The sequence below is a fragment of the Ammodytes marinus genome (genome assembly GCF_949987685.1).
Source record: "Ammodytes marinus genome assembly, chromosome: 17".
NCBI classification, from domain to species: Eukaryota; Metazoa; Chordata; class Actinopteri; order Uranoscopiformes; family Ammodytidae; genus Ammodytes; species Ammodytes marinus.
Window position 1 is genome coordinate 27,580,528 of NC_137221.1, and position 20,061 is coordinate 27,600,588.

The 20,061-nt window shown below is 40.5% G+C and overlaps 1 protein-coding gene across 1 annotated transcript in view; it reads left to right on the forward strand.

Annotated features, from left to right (window-relative positions):
- The first annotated feature begins 321 nt into the window (after positions 1 to 321).
- Positions 322 to 20,061, forward strand: part of serinc2 (serine incorporator 2) — a 28,484-nt gene continuing 8,744 nt past the window's right edge. The window contains exons 1-2 of the mRNA XM_080044861.1: positions 322 to 487; positions 13,559 to 13,720. Of these exons, the coding sequence (XP_079900987.1) occupies positions 449 to 487; positions 13,559 to 13,720 (201 nt within the window). The 5' untranslated portion in view covers positions 322 to 448. The remainder of the gene's footprint in view (positions 488 to 13,558; positions 13,721 to 20,061) is intronic.

A 20,061-nucleotide genomic window follows, 5' to 3' on the forward strand; every position in this document is an offset into this window, starting at 1 on the left:
AGTCGGTAAACTCCGTCGGTAGCTTGTTGCTTTAAATATTGGCACCGTAAAGGATTATGGGATACCACTATCTCCTTTCCTTTCGCATAGGTTGGTCCGGAGTAACCTATGCTAAAGGAGGGTTAAAGGATGAATCGAGGCTCCTTTCCTATGCCTTTCCTAAGCATTTTGAGAATTCGAATCACCTATCCTCCGAGCACTTCCGGGTCATCTCGATAGGAAAGGAAATTTCCTATGCAAAAAAGACTATTCGTAGAGGCCTCTGGATAACCCCTTAAATGCATAAATGCACATTTTTTTTTTTTTACCTCGAGGCTTTTATTTTGAAGGTATTATGCGTATTTCCGCCTGTTCTTTTTGACAGACTTGACTTCGCCATTTTGCCTTAGTTTCTTCCCTAACTTAGGAAGTTTTCACGACGTCGGTAGAAATTGAGAATTAAACGAAAATGGGTGCTTGTCTGGCTGTGGGTTCCCTCGCCAGCTGTGTGAGTATACCTTAACCGGTCGTAGTGTCGCCACATTATTTACGTAGACATAGTATTTCTTACAGTTTCTTGACTCATTTCGCTTGTTTTGTTGTTTAGCCAAAAGGTAAGCTACGTCATGTCAACACAACGTCATGTGAAAGTTGCTTTTTAAAACTGATATTTCACGGCTGTCACATTAACGCATCGACGTGTTTCATGTGACATAATATTTCTCGTGAAGCTGAATTCCAGTTACAAATGGTGTTCAATTCTGCAAATACCATGTTATAAGACATTCATCACATTAACTTATGGAAGGCCGTCCTCAAAAGCTGTGAAAAAAAAGGAAAACCCCCGCATTTTTCAAGTCGACAAACTTGTGGCGCTTGCTTAGTTAAGTGTAATGTCATGCCTCATTTTAAATAAACCTTCAGACGACTCATTAAACGTTTTAGTAAAATGTGTTGGAGTAGGCCTACAACTGGTCCGTCCGTGTTTTATGAAAAAGCGCAATTTCCGGTATCGAGATAGTCATTCCCTCTGTAACAGGGCGTCACATTAGTTTCGCTTTTGCTTGTCATAATAATACTACCATGATTTTTAGGTGATCTTCAAGTTGTGTATTGTTGTTAGACCGTTTCACCATATAATAATGATTACTATTCTTAGCATATTATTGTTTATAATTATTTATTTATTTATTTATTTTAAGCACAGAGTAGCCTTGATTTATTCTCGATTGTTTGACAGTGATCAAACCTTTACTTGATCTCTATGAAGAACAAAAGTATGCATCTTCTATTTCAAAAGGATACATAGCCTATATTTGTTCTTCATTTAAAGAAGAACTCTTTATGGCGCTTTTCCACCGCATGGTATCAACTCGACTCAACTCGCATTTTTGGCTTTTCCACCGCAATTTCATGGTACCTGGTACCACGTAGCGGCTGCTTTTTTGGTATCGCCTCGCTCTAGGTTCCAAGCGAGCTGAGCCGATGCTAAAAGGTGACATCGGCAGACGGCCGGCCACTGATTGGCCAGAGACTATTGTCTGGCCAATCAGTGGCCAGAGACTACCGGCTTCATTCTGTTGTTTATTCTCCCCAACTCTCCGGGACTTTTGAGTGTATTTACGCCGCGTGCAGCCTTCTCTGGCTCTCTTTCATTTGATTTGCATCACAGATCTGAATTTATTTTCCATATATTCGCTAAGCTCACCCAGTGTTGGTTGTTGGGGAAGTTACTTATCATACGAGAGGAGACATGTAGGGCAGCTAGCAGCTAGGCTCATATAGTAGCCAGCTGGGACAGACATGATAGCGAGCGATTACATTACAAGCCTCGGACTGAACTGATTACCTCAATAAAATATTCAGGCTGAGACACGGCTTGCATTTGAAAACACGTATCCTGAAACAAGCACTAAACAGTCAACTTTATCATGCCCGTGTTTACGTGCATAGGGATGTACGTGACGCATCCCTACAGCTGACTGTGTGGCAGAGTCACACATCGGGACAACAACCATCCCTTTTAACCCTCTGAACCCGGAGCCCGCAGTACTGCGTTCTATTGCGTTACTTGACGTGCTGATCACGTGATCACCTTCGATCCGACGCAGCATAGAAACTAAAGCGGGGACAACTTCGCCGACGGTGTGTGTCGAAAGTACTGGCTTAAAGCTATATGCCAGTCTTTGTTTCATTTAAATTGACCCAGTATAACCAGAGATATAATGGTTTGAAGTTGATACATATCTATTTTATTTTCGCGGGCTCAAAAGTATGATAATTCGATGGTCGCGGCCATTATTTTGTCATTTTACGATCAGAAAATGATGCCGGAAACTAGTTCCTACTCAACAGGCTGCATTTACCAGGGAGGGGAGGAGGAGGGGCAGGGGTTGGCGGAGTGATACGAAGCTACACCAAAAGAGACGAAGAAGAAGAGTGACAGGGGGCCGGGAGCTGTGGGAGAGTCGAGAGAGAGACGAGGCTGCTAGCTAACAAAATTGACAGACTCGAGAGGAAGATTGAGAGGTACTGAGAGGTTTGAAGATAGACTACTGAGAATGTTTTAGTCATATTGAAGAAAACTTTGAACGTAAGTCAAGCTATCGGCTTGTTCTTTGACATGAAGGAGGAGGACAGTTCATCCTCAGAGTCAAAGTATGACTATGTAGGCTACATAAAGCCATTGTTGTCTGACTGAAGCACTGAGTACACACACAGCCGCCAGCCTTCATAACGTGTAGCCTACAGACACAGTAGCCTAATAATCTGTTATTTACACATACATGTCATATATGTATCCATATACTGTATGTTTTATTATATAGGTCTACCTAGGCCTAGCTTTTTTTAAATAAAAAGGCATATATGAATTTTTTATTTTTATTTTATTTTTTTTGTGGTTTGGGTCCATAATCAGGGTTCGACATAACGTATAGCCCGATGGCCCGGGGCCAGTAAAATCATATGCAGGGCAAGTTGATTGGCCAGTCACTGTCCCGCCCGGGCCAGTGACTGGCCAATCACAGTTCAGTATCTTTTTGTAGACTACATCATGGTTCATTGTAATGCGCGTTCTGAGTCGTAATGAAAGCAGTGTTTATTTAAGACTCAATATAATAAACCTAATATAAAATATATTTTTTAATGAAAGGCCAGTGGACAACCGATGCGTGGGCGTTTTGACAGGCACCGTTGGCAGAGCTGCCTACCGTCCGCCTGCGAGTCGACAAATCAATCGACTTACTCTGCCCCCTTTCTTTCTTCCCACAGCAGAGGTTGAGGCGCAGAAAATGATAACTGCGCTTTTCCTTTATCTGCCGCCGTAATGTTACAATATTTGCATCCAAGCCCCAATGGTAATACAAATGAGAGGCGTTATTTAAACGCTGTGAATGCGTCTCCGGTGATTGTGTCGGTTGTAGACAGAAACGAACGGAGGGACTCCGCTCACTGTACAGTTCCTATAGTCGCGCAGTTTGGCACTGTGTTTTCAGGCTCGAGACATTCAATCAGATCGCGGAAGTCTTTCCCATTGAAATCGCTAACGGGGAGAATATCCCCGGTTATTATTTTAGCCACAAACCACAGTTCATCTGCGCGGCGGCTCACTCGCTGGCGAGATCACACGGTGAAACGCTGCTGTGATCAGACGAAGGCATTGTGTGTTTCTAAGGTGATTTAACGTCATAGTCTTAGACGAGCGTTTAACTTATGCTGCATATTTTGCACTGCATTGTTTTTTATCAATAGTTTGAAAAAATGGTCCCACACCGGACTCTTATATGTGAAGCTGACACTTCATGGAGAAGTGACACTGCTGCAGCGCGCTCACGACCAGACGTGAACTCACATACGGTGAAATCTCCCATTAAAAAAACGGCATAACCCACTGATTTTCGGATTTCTATTCTATTTTTAAAGTCAACTTGAGCGAAAGTGGAAAACCGGTCATTCGGTCGACACATTCACATCCCTAATGCATATAGAGAAAGTAATAAAAACAGCCTACCACACCACAAAGAATGATCAGACCTTCATCTCTTATTTATTTTTTATGTTTGAACATGACTTCTGCAGGTGAACTATTCATTAAACTGCCCAAATTCAAGAATAAAAACAACCTTCAAACTACTGGACTTTAAAATACTGGCCGACTCTTTCAACATACTTTCAGTTGTAGGCTTCTAATTCAATATGTTTGCCTGGTTTTATATTATGTGTATGAGCAATATCAACATTTCATATAATTAACTAAAAGAAAAATAACCAAATCTAAAGGGAATATCTATACTGTTACAGTATAGATATTCCCTTTTAGATCTGGTTATCTTTCTTTATTTTTCTAATACAGGTATTATAATTATTGACACTAAATTATGAAGAAAAAAAAAGTGTGTGCAGGGCCAGTGAAAATATACAAGGGGCCAGTAAAACTCGGATCCACTGGCCCGGCGGGCCAGTAGGAAAAAAAAGTTATGTTGAACCCTGCATAATGCTCAAATATTATGTCAAATTGAAAAAAAAACTGGCAGGTAATGTAGGTGAAGTTTTACTGAAACAAAATATACCAAACGCAGCAAGCTTAAAGAGGACCTATGATGCTTTTTGACTTTTATGACCTATAAACGTTGTTATGATGATTCATAGTCATGCTTAACCATACTAAATTATCAAATAATGACTTACATGCATTTCGACGTATTCCCTGCTGACCGTCTGGGGTGTCTGTGCAGAGCACTAAACACTATTCTAGCCAGTCGAGAAGTCACGTCTTCAAAGCGGTCTACCCTTTCATAATTGGTGACGTCGCATAAAAATTGGTGATGTGACCACGCGGATGTTTCCATGTATGGTAATGCTGTCACTTCCCTGTTCGCGTCTGCCTCGCGCCCTTATAGGTCCATGCTCGCGCTTCCCGCCACTGAAAGTGTTTCGGAAGGAAGGTAACCAATCACAACGGAGTGGGGTTTGCAGGAGGGGGGGGGGAGGGTAGCGGAGATGGCCGATGCACAGGCGGAGGGAGCGGAGATTGCCGAAGCACACACACTCAAGTGTTGACAGGATGTGCTGGATCGCCAAAATAAGAGAAAGAGCTTCCCGAAAATCTACATAGTTTTTTGTGATGTGATTCGTGTCAGGTTGCTCTATAGCAGTGTAAAACAAGAAATTAAGACCAGAAAAGTAGTATAATAGGTCCTCTTTAACATTTTTGTATGTGCCCTCTGTGTTATGATTGACAGAACTTTGAGGAATTTGGGGAAAACGCCTATGTATTCACCTGCTATTTGTTCATAAAATTTGTATGAAGGTTGATGCCACCTCAATCAAACTTTTAAATTACCATAAAAACATTCCATGTATTCATTTTCAGCTTTCAAAAAAATTCAATATGAATTTTTGAGTTACCCATGGTAGCAATAATATATTTTTTAATCCGTTTTTACATTTATCATGTTGTTTTTGGTCCAATATGATCATTTATCATGTCAAAATTTTGAACAAAAATATACCAAACTTTGGCATGATAAACATTTCTTACTGTAGTTTAGTAAGGATTGATCAAAAGTATGCAAAACGGCCAAAATAGCCCTAGGGTTCAGAGGGTTAATGGCCCGTAGCAATATTCTTCTACTTCTTTTAGCAAACAGATACAAGGGGGGTATTTCTTAAACATTTTTCATCCGTGTTTTTGGCGGTTGGTTCAGTTAATAGTGCAACAACTGCTCGCAATTTCTGCTCTGCTACTTTGCTCCGGAGTAGGCTTTCAGCCCCTTACGACGACCCCGCCCACGTTCAGCAGGTACTATTTGCGGTGGAAAACGACCCGTGCTGCTACCAAACCAAGTTGAGTCGAGTCGAGCTACATTTGCGGTGGAAAAGCGCCATTAGATAACTACACCATCACCAGTGACGATAGTTGTTACCTACAGTTCTGTAATCATTTATGAGATTCACACATCAACATGATGCCTTACTTTCAGAACTAAAACAATTTGCTCCACTAATAACACTTTCATTTATTTATTAACTAAAAGGAACTAAGACTGCTGACTGTCTCACCACAGGAAGCTGAAGTTACAGTAATGTTATAAATGGGCAGGATTATGTTTTAGACATCAGATGCCAGCTATTAGTCCTTTTACACTTTACTGTGCTACGCACACATTTTGTCACATCAGGAAAGTATGAATTTTTTGCAAAATATATTAATATTAATATTTTGTATTATTATGCTTGATTCTCCTACAGCACATACACTCCTGAACAAAATCTTAAGACTGGAGTAAAAGGCTATGGTTTTTAACTTTTGATCAGATGATGTTTGAGTTTAAATTCACTTTTCAATAAATTGCTTGATTTGTTTTTGTCTCTTGCTCCTGTTTGCATTGTGTAGCTCTACGTACAACTTGGTTACGATCAACCACCGCAAAATGCAAATACTTGCAATTTTATATTTTGCTCAGGAGTGTAGAGGCACATAGAGACATATCACACGCTATCCAACTTAAGACATTGGAAATTAAAAGAAAATAGCAAATTAAAAAAGGAAATTAAAATGAAAAAGTTCTTACAGGTCCAGATCATGATGAGATATAAAATATTAATACAGCACTGAGTAAATAGATAAAATCAGCAATAAATAATCACAAATGCAAAATATAGCTATGACTTACACTCACCGGCCACTTTATTAGGTCCACCTGTTCAATGGCTTATAAAAACAAAAAGCTAATCAACCAATCACATGGCAGTAATTTAATGCATTTAGGCATGGTCAAGACAATGTACTGAAGTCAAACCGAGCATCAGAATGGGGAAGAAAGGGGGTTAAAGTGACTTTGAGCATGACATGGTTGATGGTGCACGGTAGGGCTGGGCGATATGGACCAAATCTTACATCACGATATAGGTAATCTTATATCACGATATGGATATATATCACGGTATAGTATTTTTCCTTTAAATTCAATGGATTACAATAACCGTACTAAACTTTAATCACATTAGATTATTTTCATCTTTTGCTTGGAACTTACATTTCCATACAAAAGAGAAACTGGTGCACAATACCACACCAGTCTGGCTTTAGTCAGTCAGTGCAAAATAAAAATGACAGCATCAACCAAATAGCCTATATTTTCCAATTGATAGTAGCCTATATCAAAATAATGAAAGACTTTTTCCTGCAGTATTTGCTCATCTTCATTTTAAAAAGCTGTCCAAATTAACTAGTGAGCAAATGTCTGGTAATACTTTCAATCGAGCTTCAACACAAATAATATTTGACATGTTTTAAAGTTACATAAAACCAGCCTTGCTGGCTGTCTCCACCAATAACAGCACAGGGGTGAAGCCCCGAGTAGGCTAAAGATGTCATTATTAGCCAGCTAGCTCACGAGAGCTAACCCATGTAGTTTGCGGCTTAAAACAAGCCAACTCTGCGTCACGGCAACAGCACTGAAGCGCACAGCAGCAAGTTTCCTTTCCCCGATGACATTTTTGACCGTTAATACCAGCTGCTCTGCCACCGTGACACAGAGTTGGTTTGTTAACTGTAGTTACGGCACACCGGAGCTAGACCATGGACCAATCCGAATAGTCTTTTTTGCATAGGAAATTTCCTTTCCTATCGAGATGACCCGGAAGTGCTCGGAGGATAGGTGATTTGAATTCTCAAAATGCTTAGGAAAGGCATAGGAAAGGAGCCTCGATTAATCCTTTAACCCTCCTTTAGCATAGGTTACTCCGGACCAACCTATGCGAAAGGAAAGGAGATAGTGGTATCCCATAATCCTTTACGGCGGCAAGATTTAAAGCAACAGGCCACCGCCGGAGTTTACCGACTCTACACGAATACGAACGAGAGGTAAAACAGAAGAGAGGAGAGGAGAAGAGAGGAAGATTTAACTCGGCTTAAACAAAATACCCCTCCCCCATAAATAATAAAGAACTCATAAAAGACCAACATCATAATAGTTATTTTCGTAGCACATAATTTACACCATAAGAAAATAAAATACCAACTTCACATTTAATGAAGTTACTGGGGGCAGTTCATTTCAACATCAACATAAGTGTAGCCTCTTTTTATTCCACATGTGAATTGGGATATATGCGAGTGATTCTCACTCTGTTGGCGACAACCTGATTAAAGTCAATATGAAAAGAACGCATGGATCAAACAAGCGCTTGTTGTAGTCAATTTTCGGAGAATAGGCTAGTGTAGTTTCACGCTAGTGACTCACGTGAGCAGTACTCGCCGTCGCGCAATGACGTCGGTTAGGAAAAGTGGAGTCGAATTCATTTGAAACAGTGCTGTCTTTTCCTATGTTCGATAGGAAGCACCTTTCATCTCTCCTTAACCCCGATGACGTTTAGGGGTTAAGGCAGTGGTTCTCAATTATTTTCTGTCATGCCCCCCCTAGGGGACAGAAATGTTTTCGCGCCCCCCCCACCCCCCACACTCCCCCTAAATTGAAATACTTTTGAGAACCTGCTAATATTTATTTATTTATCCGTACAAAACCACTGTATGAGTTTCTGGCACGAGCATTCTGCATACAATCACCTTATTATCAAATTAGATAACGAAAATTAGCTGAGATAACTTCTGCAGCAAAAAATAGAAAATTCAGTTTATTAGCTCAATTTGTAACATTTAAACAAGACTGCTCAGTCTGTGTGAATCTCAGGACAGAGAAACAAGAACAAATGATTCACTGAGGTTTGCATTTCATTCAAAACATTTTTAAACTGTAAACATAGTTAGGGTGGTGTTTTTTATTATTATAGGCCAGGGGTGTCCAAACTACGGCCCGCGGGCCAACTGCGGCCTGCGGCCCGCTTTTTATTGGCCCGCGGCCGTTTTTAAAAATATAATGTGAAATGGCCCTTTGAAAAAAATAATAATTTTTTTTTTTGTTGCATTTCTTAGTTAACCCACTAGTGCAGGGGTGTCAAAACTGATTGATTGGCCCATGGCACATTTTAAAAATGTAATGTAATATGGCCCTTTTAATTTTTAAATAATTTAAATGCGCTCATTATATTACAGAGAAATATGTCCCATAAAAGAAAAAGAGCACCAAGCCCATCCCAGAGGATCCTGCATAAAACATTTTTTTAATTAATATTATCATGGAAAATCCATGTGTCCTTCTCCAATAGCTTCTAATTCATCTGACACAGTGTCTCCATTTTTATTCATACAAAATTCTTCGGATTTAGCCTCTTAATTTATTTTTTCTCCGCGGTATAAACGGTATGGCCAAATCTCTCCCGGTAGACACTCTCATATCGTCCACGGTATGATACCGTCATATCGCCCAGCCCTAGTGCACGGCAGGATGTTGTTTACGCCAAATTCTGAACCTGCCATCTGATTGTCGCAACTGAAATCAAGACTCATCAGACCAGGCATGATTTTTCAATCTTCTATTCAGTCCAATATTGGCGACCCTGTGAGAATTGTAGCCTCATTTTCCTGTTTTTAGCTGACAGGAGTGGCACCCGGTGGGGTCTTCTGTTGCTGTAGCCCATCTGCTTCAAGGTTGGTCGTGTTTTGTGTTCAGAGATGGTATTCTGCATAACCTGGTTGTAACGTGTGGTTATTTGAGTTACTGTTGCCTTTCTATCATCTCGAAACCAGTATTCCCATCCTCCACTGACCTCTGACTTCAACAAGGCATTTCAGTGTTTCCCCCAGGAAATGTCTTAGTCAAGGTGGTCACTGTCTAGCCGTACAGGAGTCGCGGCGCGGCGAAAATTTTGGGGGTATTTTGCTCAAAGATGCCAATGCGCACTAAAGAAATAGTTCTGTTTATCTGAATGACACTGACCTTACAGTTGTGCAATTTTGTTTGCTATGTGCACATTTTGTGCAAACATGCAGACGGTACAAAATACAATTAAAGAAAAATTCTACTGTTTTGGTGCAATACCATGCAGACACACTAAATGAAAATAATGGACCATACACTTAACATGTGTATGCACATCAAAGTGCTTTTTAAAGTTCCTTTTTGGATGGGGGGCTGTTGTGAGATTATTGTGGACAATAGGCATACTGTGATGCGATTAATTCATATATGGTTATTATTAGCCTACTTGCTTGATTTCTTTTTAAATACATAAGTTATTGGTCGTTTTGGAACATGTATTTCCAAATTTAAAACATAAAAATAAAGCAGCATTTAAAATTCAGAAAAATAAATCTTGTTGGCCTACACAAGCATGCTGTTTGAAAAATAATTCAATAATTGAAATAATACAATGCAGGGTTCGACATAACGTATAGCCCGATGGCCCGGGGCCAGTAAAATCATGTGCAGGGCAAGTTGATTGGCCAGTCACTGTCCCGCCAGGGCCAGTGACTGGCCAATCACAGTTCAGTATCTTTTTGTAGACTACATCATGGTTCATTGAAATGCGCGTTGAGAGTCGGAATGAAAGCAGTGTTTATTTAAGACTCGATATAATAAACCTAATATAAAATATATTTTTTAATGAAAGGCCAGTGGACAACCGATGCGTGGGCGTTTTGACAGGCGGAGCAACAAGCGGGTGCACTCTCGCTCCGTTGGCAGAGCTGCCTACCGTCCGCCTGCGAGTCGACAAATTAATCGACTTGCTTTGCCCCCTTTCTTTCTTCCCACAGCAGAGGTTGAGGTGCAGAAAATTATAACTGCGCTTTTCCTTTATCTGCCGCCGTAATGTTACAGTATTTTCATCCAAGCCCCAATGGTAATACAAATGAGAGGCGTTATTTAAACGCTGTGAATGCGTCTCCGGTGATTGTGTCGGTTGTAGACAGAAACGAACTGAGGGACTCCGCTCACTGTACAGTTCCTATAGTCGCGCAGTTTGGCACTGTGTTTTCAGGCTCGAGACCATGCTCGAGACATTCAATCAGATCGCGGAAGTCTTTCCCATTGAAATCGCTAACGGGGAGAATATCCCCGGTTATTATTTTAGCCACAAACAACAGTTCATCTGCGCGGCGGCTCACTCGCTGGCGAGATCACACGGTGAAACGCTGCTGTGATCGGACGAAGGCATTGTGTGTTTCTAAGGTGATTTAACGTCATAGTCTTAGACGAGCGTTTAACTTATGCTGCATATTTTGCACTGCATTGTTTTTTATCAATAGTTTGAAAAAATGGTCCCACACCGGACTCTTATGTGAAGCTGACACACTTCATGGAGAAGTGACACTCCTGCAGCGCGCTCACGACCAGATGTGAACTCACATACACAGTGAAATCTCCCATTAAAAAAACGGCATAACCCACTGATTTTCGGATTTCTATTCTATTTTTAAAGTCAACTTGAGCGAAAGTGGAAAACCGGTCATTCGGTCGACACATTCACATCCCTAATGCATATAGAGAAAGTAATAAAAACAGCCTACCACACCACAAAGAATGATCAGACCTTCATCTCTTATTTTATTTTTTTTATGTTTGAACATGACTTCTGCAGGTGAACTATTCATTAAACTGCCCAAATTCAAGAATAAAAACAACCATCAAACTACTGGACTTTAAAATACTGTCCGACTCTTTCAACATACTTTCAGTTGTAGGCTTCTAATTCAATATGTTTGCCTGGTTTTATATTATGTGTATGAGCAATATCAACATTTCATATAATTAACTAAAAGAAAAATAACCAAATCTAAAGGGAATATCTATACTGTTACAGTATAGATATTCCCTTTAGATCTGGTTATCTTTCTTTATTTTTCTAATACAGGTATTATAATTATTGACACTAAATTATGAAGAAAAAAAAAGTGTGTGCAGGGCCAGTGAAAATATACAAGGGGCCAGTAAAACTCGGATCCACTGGCCCGGCGGGCCAGTAGGAAAAAAAAGTTATGTTGAACCCTGCAATGTGTTTTCCCTTTAAAATTACTAAATGCATTTCAAAGACAGTTAGTGTGCACTTCTGTAAACTTACTGAAAGGTGCCTGGGCCATCACTCTCATGCATGTATCAGACTTTTCTCTGCGCTGTATGAGCCGATAAATTGTGTTGCCACGGTGATGTGAAGTCTTAAACTAGTCTAGCTTTGCAGAGCACTTCTTTCTGTTCAGCTAAATATCCCCATAGAACCGCACTGCGTTTATTATCGCCACCGGTTAAATGTCGGTTTGCTGCTGCTCGTTTACCCTCCCGCGTACATGTCGTAGTCACGCGCGGCACGGTTGCGCGCGCAGAGCCCCCGACACAGAGCAGCTGATAGTCTGAGCAGAGAGAAACGCTTGGAGACATATGTGCACATTTATTTACCGCAAATCACGGCCTTTCGTGCATTTCTGACCATGAAAAATCACACATCGCGCTTGCTAGTACATTAATTGTGCAGCACTAAAAATAAAAAAATTAAAGATTTTTTTTTTTTTGGTCGGTCAGTAGTCAAGGCGGGGGGCTGGTTTTGCTAAGGCGGCCGCCTTAACTATAAAGCGCTGGGGGAAACACTGCATTTTACGTCCACACAAATGCCGTTCACTGGATATTTTTTCTTTTTCTGACCATTCTCTGTAAACCCTAGAGATGGTTTAGAGTGAAAATCCCAGTAGATCAGCAGTTTCTGAAATACTCATACCAGCCCTCCTGGCACCCTCAACATTGCCATGTTCAAAGTCACTTCAAACCCCTTTCTTCCCCATTCTCTTGCTCGGTTTCAACCTCAATAAGTTGTCCCGTCCAGGTCTACATGCCTAAATGCATTGAGTTGCTGACATGCGATAACTGATGTGTTAACAAGAAAATGAACCGCTGTACCTAATAAAGTGGCGGGTGAGTGTATACCTAAATGTAATGGCTGCAGGGATAAAACTGTTTGTGTCTTTTAGTTCTACACATAGGGACTGTTAACCTGCGCCCAGAGGGGAGAAGCTGAAACTCAGTGTGCAATGGGTGGGAACTGTCTTTTAGAACTGAACCTGTAGTGCATATGTAGTGATGGATGGCTGATCTCAGCTCTGTTGTCTGGCTCAGTGCTTTACACATAGAGTATCATATAGAATCTGAATCTGTATAATGATAGGGGTGTGTAACGGTACACACAAGTCACCTCGTTTTTGAAGTCCCTGTTTTGGTTTGGTTCTCAGTTAAGAGGAAAAATGCAAAAAAAAAATAAAAAAAAATGCTTGTTTGTTTAATTAGGTAAAAAAATAACAGTTAAACATTTGTTACCTGTCTGACTTAGCAAGTGTTTCAAATGAAATGAAACATACAAATAAAATGTATACAAATATTTAAAAATAAATATATTTAAAAATAAAAACTGCTGCAGGTTCTCAATTATTATTATTATTATTTTTCAAAATCAAAGTGCAGCTTAAAAGTATTTTTCAGTATTAAAAAAGAAAATACTGCTGCAAACAACTGCACCACAACCAAAACAAGCCTGTACATCGGGCATATACGCCATATTAACGCTATTTGCGCCATAAATACAGATTGCAGTTTACCTCTGTAACAACCCATAACTGCCTGTATGTGACACTTGGATACCAATCCGGTATTGTTCCAGCCCTAATGAATGCGCTGCTAAATGTCTTGTTCAGGCGTCCTGTCTGTGTGGCTCGGCCTCCTGCCTCCTGTCCTCATGCTGCCCCTCCACCTACAACTCCACCATCAGCCGGCTGGCCTTCTCCTTCCTGCTTCTGCTGGGGACTCTGGTGTCTGTCATTATGATTCTCCCGGGCATGGAGGAACATCTCAAAAAGGTACGTTACATTGAGCTGCATCAGGCTCTTTTCAAAGGTGCAGTCAGTGATTCTGGGGAACGCTGGTTGTGTCTGCGCTGGGGGGAGAAAAAAAACAGCGCATATGAATAACAATAGTACACTTAATATGAAATGAATAACCATACAATATCTTCAACACAACACACACTGGACTCTTTTGAAAAGGGATAGGAAGAAACCTGGGCTCATCAAGTCCTACCCCCATTCTTCACCCTAAACCAGTGGTTCTCAACCGGTGGGGCGCGCCCCCCCGGGGGGGCGCGGACACTCTACCGGGGGGGCGCGAGGGGGATGAAAAAAAAAAAAAAAAAAAAAACTTAATTTTTTTTTTTTTTTTTTTTTGTAATTTCAATTTTTTTCCTGATATGTAGCCTAGTTCAGAGATGATATGTATTTTTTTTCTTTCTTAACTTTTTTTGATAGGTATTTGCCAAGTTCATCACACAAACACTCCAATCCACTGATATGAGATCAGTTTGCAATTTTCAAGTACTGAATTAATGGTAGGACTGTGGCCACTAGAACTGGTCTCTGGTCAGCAAAGGTCTTGAAAACAGCATAAGTGTGCTTGTGACATGCGTGCCACCCATGCACGTGTATGGGCACGTGTCCCAGCAGATTTTTGAAATCTGAATAAAAAAATGTAAGTTTGTAGTTAGCAAGTGTAACATGTTCTTAGGGCAGAATTTCATAAATAAAGGTTTATTTTTTTAGCAAGATATTTTGTCAAAAGCTAGTTGTCGTCCGTCCCTCTGCCCAGTTGTTAGGCATCTGGCTGCTAGCAAGTTATGTTGTCTTGCTAATTTTACTATTCATCTGAACTGAAATAAATATTGACTTTTTCCTTTATTATCTTCGCCAGAATGCACCAGAATGCTTAGATTACATGTTAAAAACACAAAAAATCTTCTGGGGGGGATGCCCCCAGACCCCCCTTCAGGGGTTTAGTTTTCTGACAAACATTACAATGGATACTAACATGATTTGGGCATTTGGGATTATAAATCATCTTTGAATTGGTTGTACAGCATATCACATGCTATTCATTCAGGGGTGCGATGGCCGTCTAGCTCTGTGGCCCACCTTGGCCACCCCCAGTCAAAATTTCCTGGAATCGCCACTGAGACACACACAATTCCGCGTTCAGGCTGCACAGCACATTAATCGCAGGTAGCATTTTGAGCTAAATCTGGCCACTTTCCAAATCCAAGACTCAATAGTTGAAACATTCTCTGAACTGGGTTGTCAGACAGCAGTGTTTCCCATTGATCATAGACTTTGTTTTGTGAAGCTTTTTCATAACAGGTATACCTATTGTAGAATTTATTCTGTGTATGTTCTAGTTAGGCTACTATTTTCTTCTCTTCTAAGGAGATTAAAAAAAAAAACATTGATACAATCTCATAATTAGCTTTTAAAGTGCACCAGAATTTAACGTTAAAATATAAGAAATTTCCGGACCCCAACCCTAAACCCAATGTTCAACTCAAAGGTGCGCCACTGGCCTAGCCCTTGTGATAATAACAATAATTGATAGATTATCTATCTATCTATCTATCTATCTATCTATCTATCTATCTATCTATCTATCTATCTATCTATCTATCTATCTATCTATCTATCTATCTATCTATCTATCTATCTATCTATCTATCTATCTATCTATCTATCTATCTATCTATCTATCTATCTATCTATCTATCTATCTATCTGTGTAGGGTGGTGTGTGTGTGTGTGTGTGTGGGGGGGGGGGGGGGGGGGGGTTGTCAGGGTCGGTGGGGGGGCCCAACTGCAATGACCCAGCTTTGGGGGGGCCCAGCTTGCAGAAGGTTGAGAACCCCTGCCCTAAACAATTGCAACTTCCAATGAAACTAAATTATACATACAAGATACTACTCTAATTAGTGTCATAATGTATTAAAGGTCACATTGTTGGAACACAACTATGGGTCCACGGTGTGCCTAGGGACTGCCAAAGTAAAAAAAAATTAAATAAAATCTCTCCTTTCCTCACCCTCCCCCTTTCTGAAAACCTCTCCAATATACTCCAGTCAGAATTCTCGCCGACTGTAACGTCACAGTCGGCACAGCCACATCCCCATATTTTCTTTATATGTCCATGCTTCCCCCCCACATTAGTAACCAGAAACTTCCACCGTGCAGTAGTCTATGATAACCCCACCCCCCCATTTCTTATTGGTCCACGGCCCCGAGATCCTCTGGAAAATTTTCCGGGCGACAGCCATGTTGTTTTCCCCGCTAAGCGACAAGATGCCCGTAGTACAGCAAAGCATGCTGAATGTTACATACACCAACACAGAATGCTTTTGCTCAGACTCCACTAATTTATCTTAACCACAGCAGTCTATTAATGCCTCGTTTTTAATAACACAACGGATAGGAAGCTACTTGTGCTTTTTTTTAAACTGTGAAACTAAAAGAATAGTTTTTATTGGTATTTTTGCCTGACTGGTGTATAGCTATTAGCTTTGGGACAAGCAACCAGCTTTTGCTCATAACAAGCTATTTATATTCCCCACAGCAGTCTGACTATGCCTCGTTTTTAGCAAGACAAAGCATTGGAAGGTAATATAGTCGAAGTCTAACTTTGAAGCTAATTTTTTCACTGATTTAGTGATATTTTTAACCGTTAGCCCCTGAGTAGCTTCGCAGTAGCCTCCATCTTTTGCTGCATTTTTATTGTGAACATGCCGTTTCCATTAGCTTGTGGCTGTCAGTGCATCTGTATGAACATAGTCTTTCATGTAGACAAGGACCGGTCATGTCAAACTGTTCAAAGTGCGGTACTAGCACTAGACATGGTTCTTCTCATGGGTAAACCTAACCGTGGTAACATGCAGTACAGGCACGGCAAGCTATGGACCTATGGACAGACGCCAATGGCTTCGCTTCCAGACAGGGGCAAAGAGAAGGGGGCGCCCTTAGCTCAGTTGGTAGGGCGTCCGCCCCATGGGCCTCGGCCAGCAGCGGACCCGGGTTCGTTTCCAGCCCTCGGTCGTTCTCTGCATGTCACTCCCCTCTCTGCCCCATTTCAACTCTGTCTCTACACTATCAATAAAGCATAAAAATGCCAAAAAAATTCTTAAAAAAGAAGAAAGGAGCACCATTTACATCAGTGAGATGTACATTCTCTTTCCTCACTTTAAATTGCATTATATCAGTGATTCTTGAGAACCGGGACAAAAGGCCGTCTTCCATATGTAACTGCTGTTATGTTTAAAACTAAAAATATTTAAATTTGTAGATTAAGAATATAATGTCTGGAGCACAATTATCCCTTTAAATTAAATTTTATCATTATTATGTCAAATATGACACTTTTTATCTTCTCACGACATCCAAACTGTGTCCTCAGAGAAGGTTTCAATCTTTCATATGCATTAAAACCTATTAAAAATGTACTTTAATGATTTAAAAGTAGCTTTTTTCATCAAAAGCGACACTAAATAATCTCTCATATCAATAAAAACTGTTTTTCTACAACACATTCATGTTTTATAAGGATTCTAAGTGGTGGGACCACTTTAGGGCTGCAACAACGAATCGATTAAAATCGATTACTAAAAGCGTTGGCAACGAATTTGGTCATCGATTCGTTGAGTCGCGCGATTAATAAGTCACTTGTAGGCGCGGCACTGTTTACATCCAGCCGCCGACAGGTTCATGCACGCCCACAGCGAGCCTTCCGCACGTGAAGCGGTGCGGGAAAGCTATAGTGTGAGCGGCCACAGCTTGTATTTTGGTCATATCTAACACTGGACTGTAGGCCTATATAAAAGTGTTGTACCTTTGCTGTCTTTGGGTTAAAAAAAACTCCTTCAACTCTGTATCCTTCTAGTCCAAAAAAACTCGTGTCAGCTGCTGCTGCTGCAGACGGTGTGCAGACGGGCTCGGAGAGTCGGCATCGGCGCATCAACAGTCATTCAAAGCAGTGGCAGTAATCACACAACCGAACGGTGTAGAAAGTCCCGCCGTCAGTTAAAAATAGTAATCCAGTGGACAAATGCTCTTTTCATATCCCCAGCCAAACTCTCAGACTGATGGTACTACATGCATTTTTTCTCCCTTTTTTAAAATGAGTAAATCAGCTGGGTGAGCGTGACATTTTTGTTGCTTGTCATTTTGACGTATTGTCTAACTCACTCGCTTTTTAAATATGTATCTCTATTTTAAAACGGCTGGATAAGCGTGTCTGTTTTTTTTTTTTTGTTTTTTTTTGCCATTTGGACAGCTTGTCTAACTCACGCCTTTTGCTTTTTTTGTATTTTGAATCTGTTGGGTGAGCATGGTATTTTTGTTTAGTGTGTTGTCATTTTGACAGTTTGCTGGATTGTTCATAGTGTTACTAGGCTGTTATGGGGTGAATTGTACAAGACCTAGGTGGGAGCTAGCACAGGTCAGGAAGTTAAAGCTTGGAATGTTTGTTGTGAGACTAGTAAGGGTCTTTTGGGGTTTGCTGTTTAGAGCAATATATGGGGTGGGTTCTGGGTGGGATGGGTTGTTGTTAACTGGGGGTTTAGCTGATAAGTCATCACCTGCTTTGTTTACAGTTATCTATGTTTTCCTTTTTTTGTGTGTGTTTTTTGTTTCCTCTGTATTTTGCTACTCTTTTTCTTATCGGAGCAACTCTTTTTATTCTCACTATAACTGAGCTAGATGAAGGGCAATCTTAATTTAATTAGTTGGAATGTCAAGGTGCTAAATCACCAAGTGAAAAGGGGTAAGGTCTTAACCCACCTAAAACGGCTCAGGGCTGGAATAGTTTTCCTTCAAGAAACCCACTTACATGACTCTGACCATGGGCGACTAAGTAAATGCTGGCGTGGACAATTTTTTCATTCTAATTTCAGGGGTAAGGCTAGGGGCACAGCTATCCTTATTGATAGTAATATTCCTTTTGAGTCCTCAAACATTATATCGGATAAAAATGGACGTTTTATTATTGATTCAGGCAAACTTTACAATAAGTCAGTCATCTTGGCCAACGTCTACGCGCCTAACGTTGATGATGTAGAATTCTTTAAGAGATTTTCTCAACTCCCTGATCTCAATTCCCATTCTCTTATTCTTGGTGGGGATTTTAATTGTTATCTAGATCCAGTCTTTGACCGCTCTTCCCCCAAACCTGCCACTCTTAGCAGATCTGCAGGTTATATCAAATCATTTCTTGCTGATTATAGCCTCTCTGATCCATACAGGTTTGTATACCCCACAGGAAGAGAATATTCATTCTTTTCACATGTCCACCACACTTACACCCGAATTGATAATTTTTTTGTTGATAATTCATTGATGTCAGACCTAAAGTCATGCAGTTATGAAAGTATTGTGATCTCAGATCACGCTCCTCTGCTCCTTCAACTGGCTTTTTCTGACGTTGAGTATACAAGAAGGCAGTGGAGACTGGATCCATTGTTGCTCACAGATGAGAGTTTTCTTTCACACATCTCTACACATATTAAAACTTTTTTGAGTATAAATAAAACACCAGATGTGTCCAATGCAACAATTTGGGAGGCCCTGAAAGCCTATTTGAGAGGTGAAATTATATCATTTGCAGCATACAAAAATAAGTGTACAAAACAGAAACAAACTGAAATTGCTGATCAGATTCTGAACATAGACAGACAATATGCTAATTCACCTTCATCTGAACTTTACAAAGAACGTTTAAAACTTCAGACAGAATTCAACCTTCTTTCCTCCCGTCAAGTTGCTGACCAGTTGCTTAGGAGCAGAAGTACTTTTTACGAGCATGGTGACAAGATTGGTAAACTCCTGGCCAATCAACTGCGCGGATTTAGAGCGAAGCAACTCATCCCTGGAATACGGACAGACAGTGGGTGTACAACATCAGATCAGAAATTGATAAACGAAAAGTTCAAAACATTCTATTCAAATTTGTATAGTTCTGATTGTACAGTAGACGTAACGGTGATGGAAACCTTTTTCAGTAACCTAAACATGCCTTCCCTTTCTCAAGACCTGAGACATAGCCTTGAGGTACCTATTACTCAGAAGGAAATTATTGCAGCAATAACATCTATGCAATCAGGCAAATCTCCTGGTCCAGACGGACTTCCATCTGACTTTAAGAAATTTTCAGCCGAATTGTCGCCTTTTTTATGTTCAGTATTCTCAGACTCATTTGACTCAGGTAAACTCCCGCCTTCGTTCTATCAGGCCTGTATTTCCCTGTTGTTAAAAAAGGATAAAGATCCTCTAGATTGCGCATCATACCGACCAATCTCACTATTAAATACGGATGTGAAGATACTTGCTAAAATTCTCGCCCACAG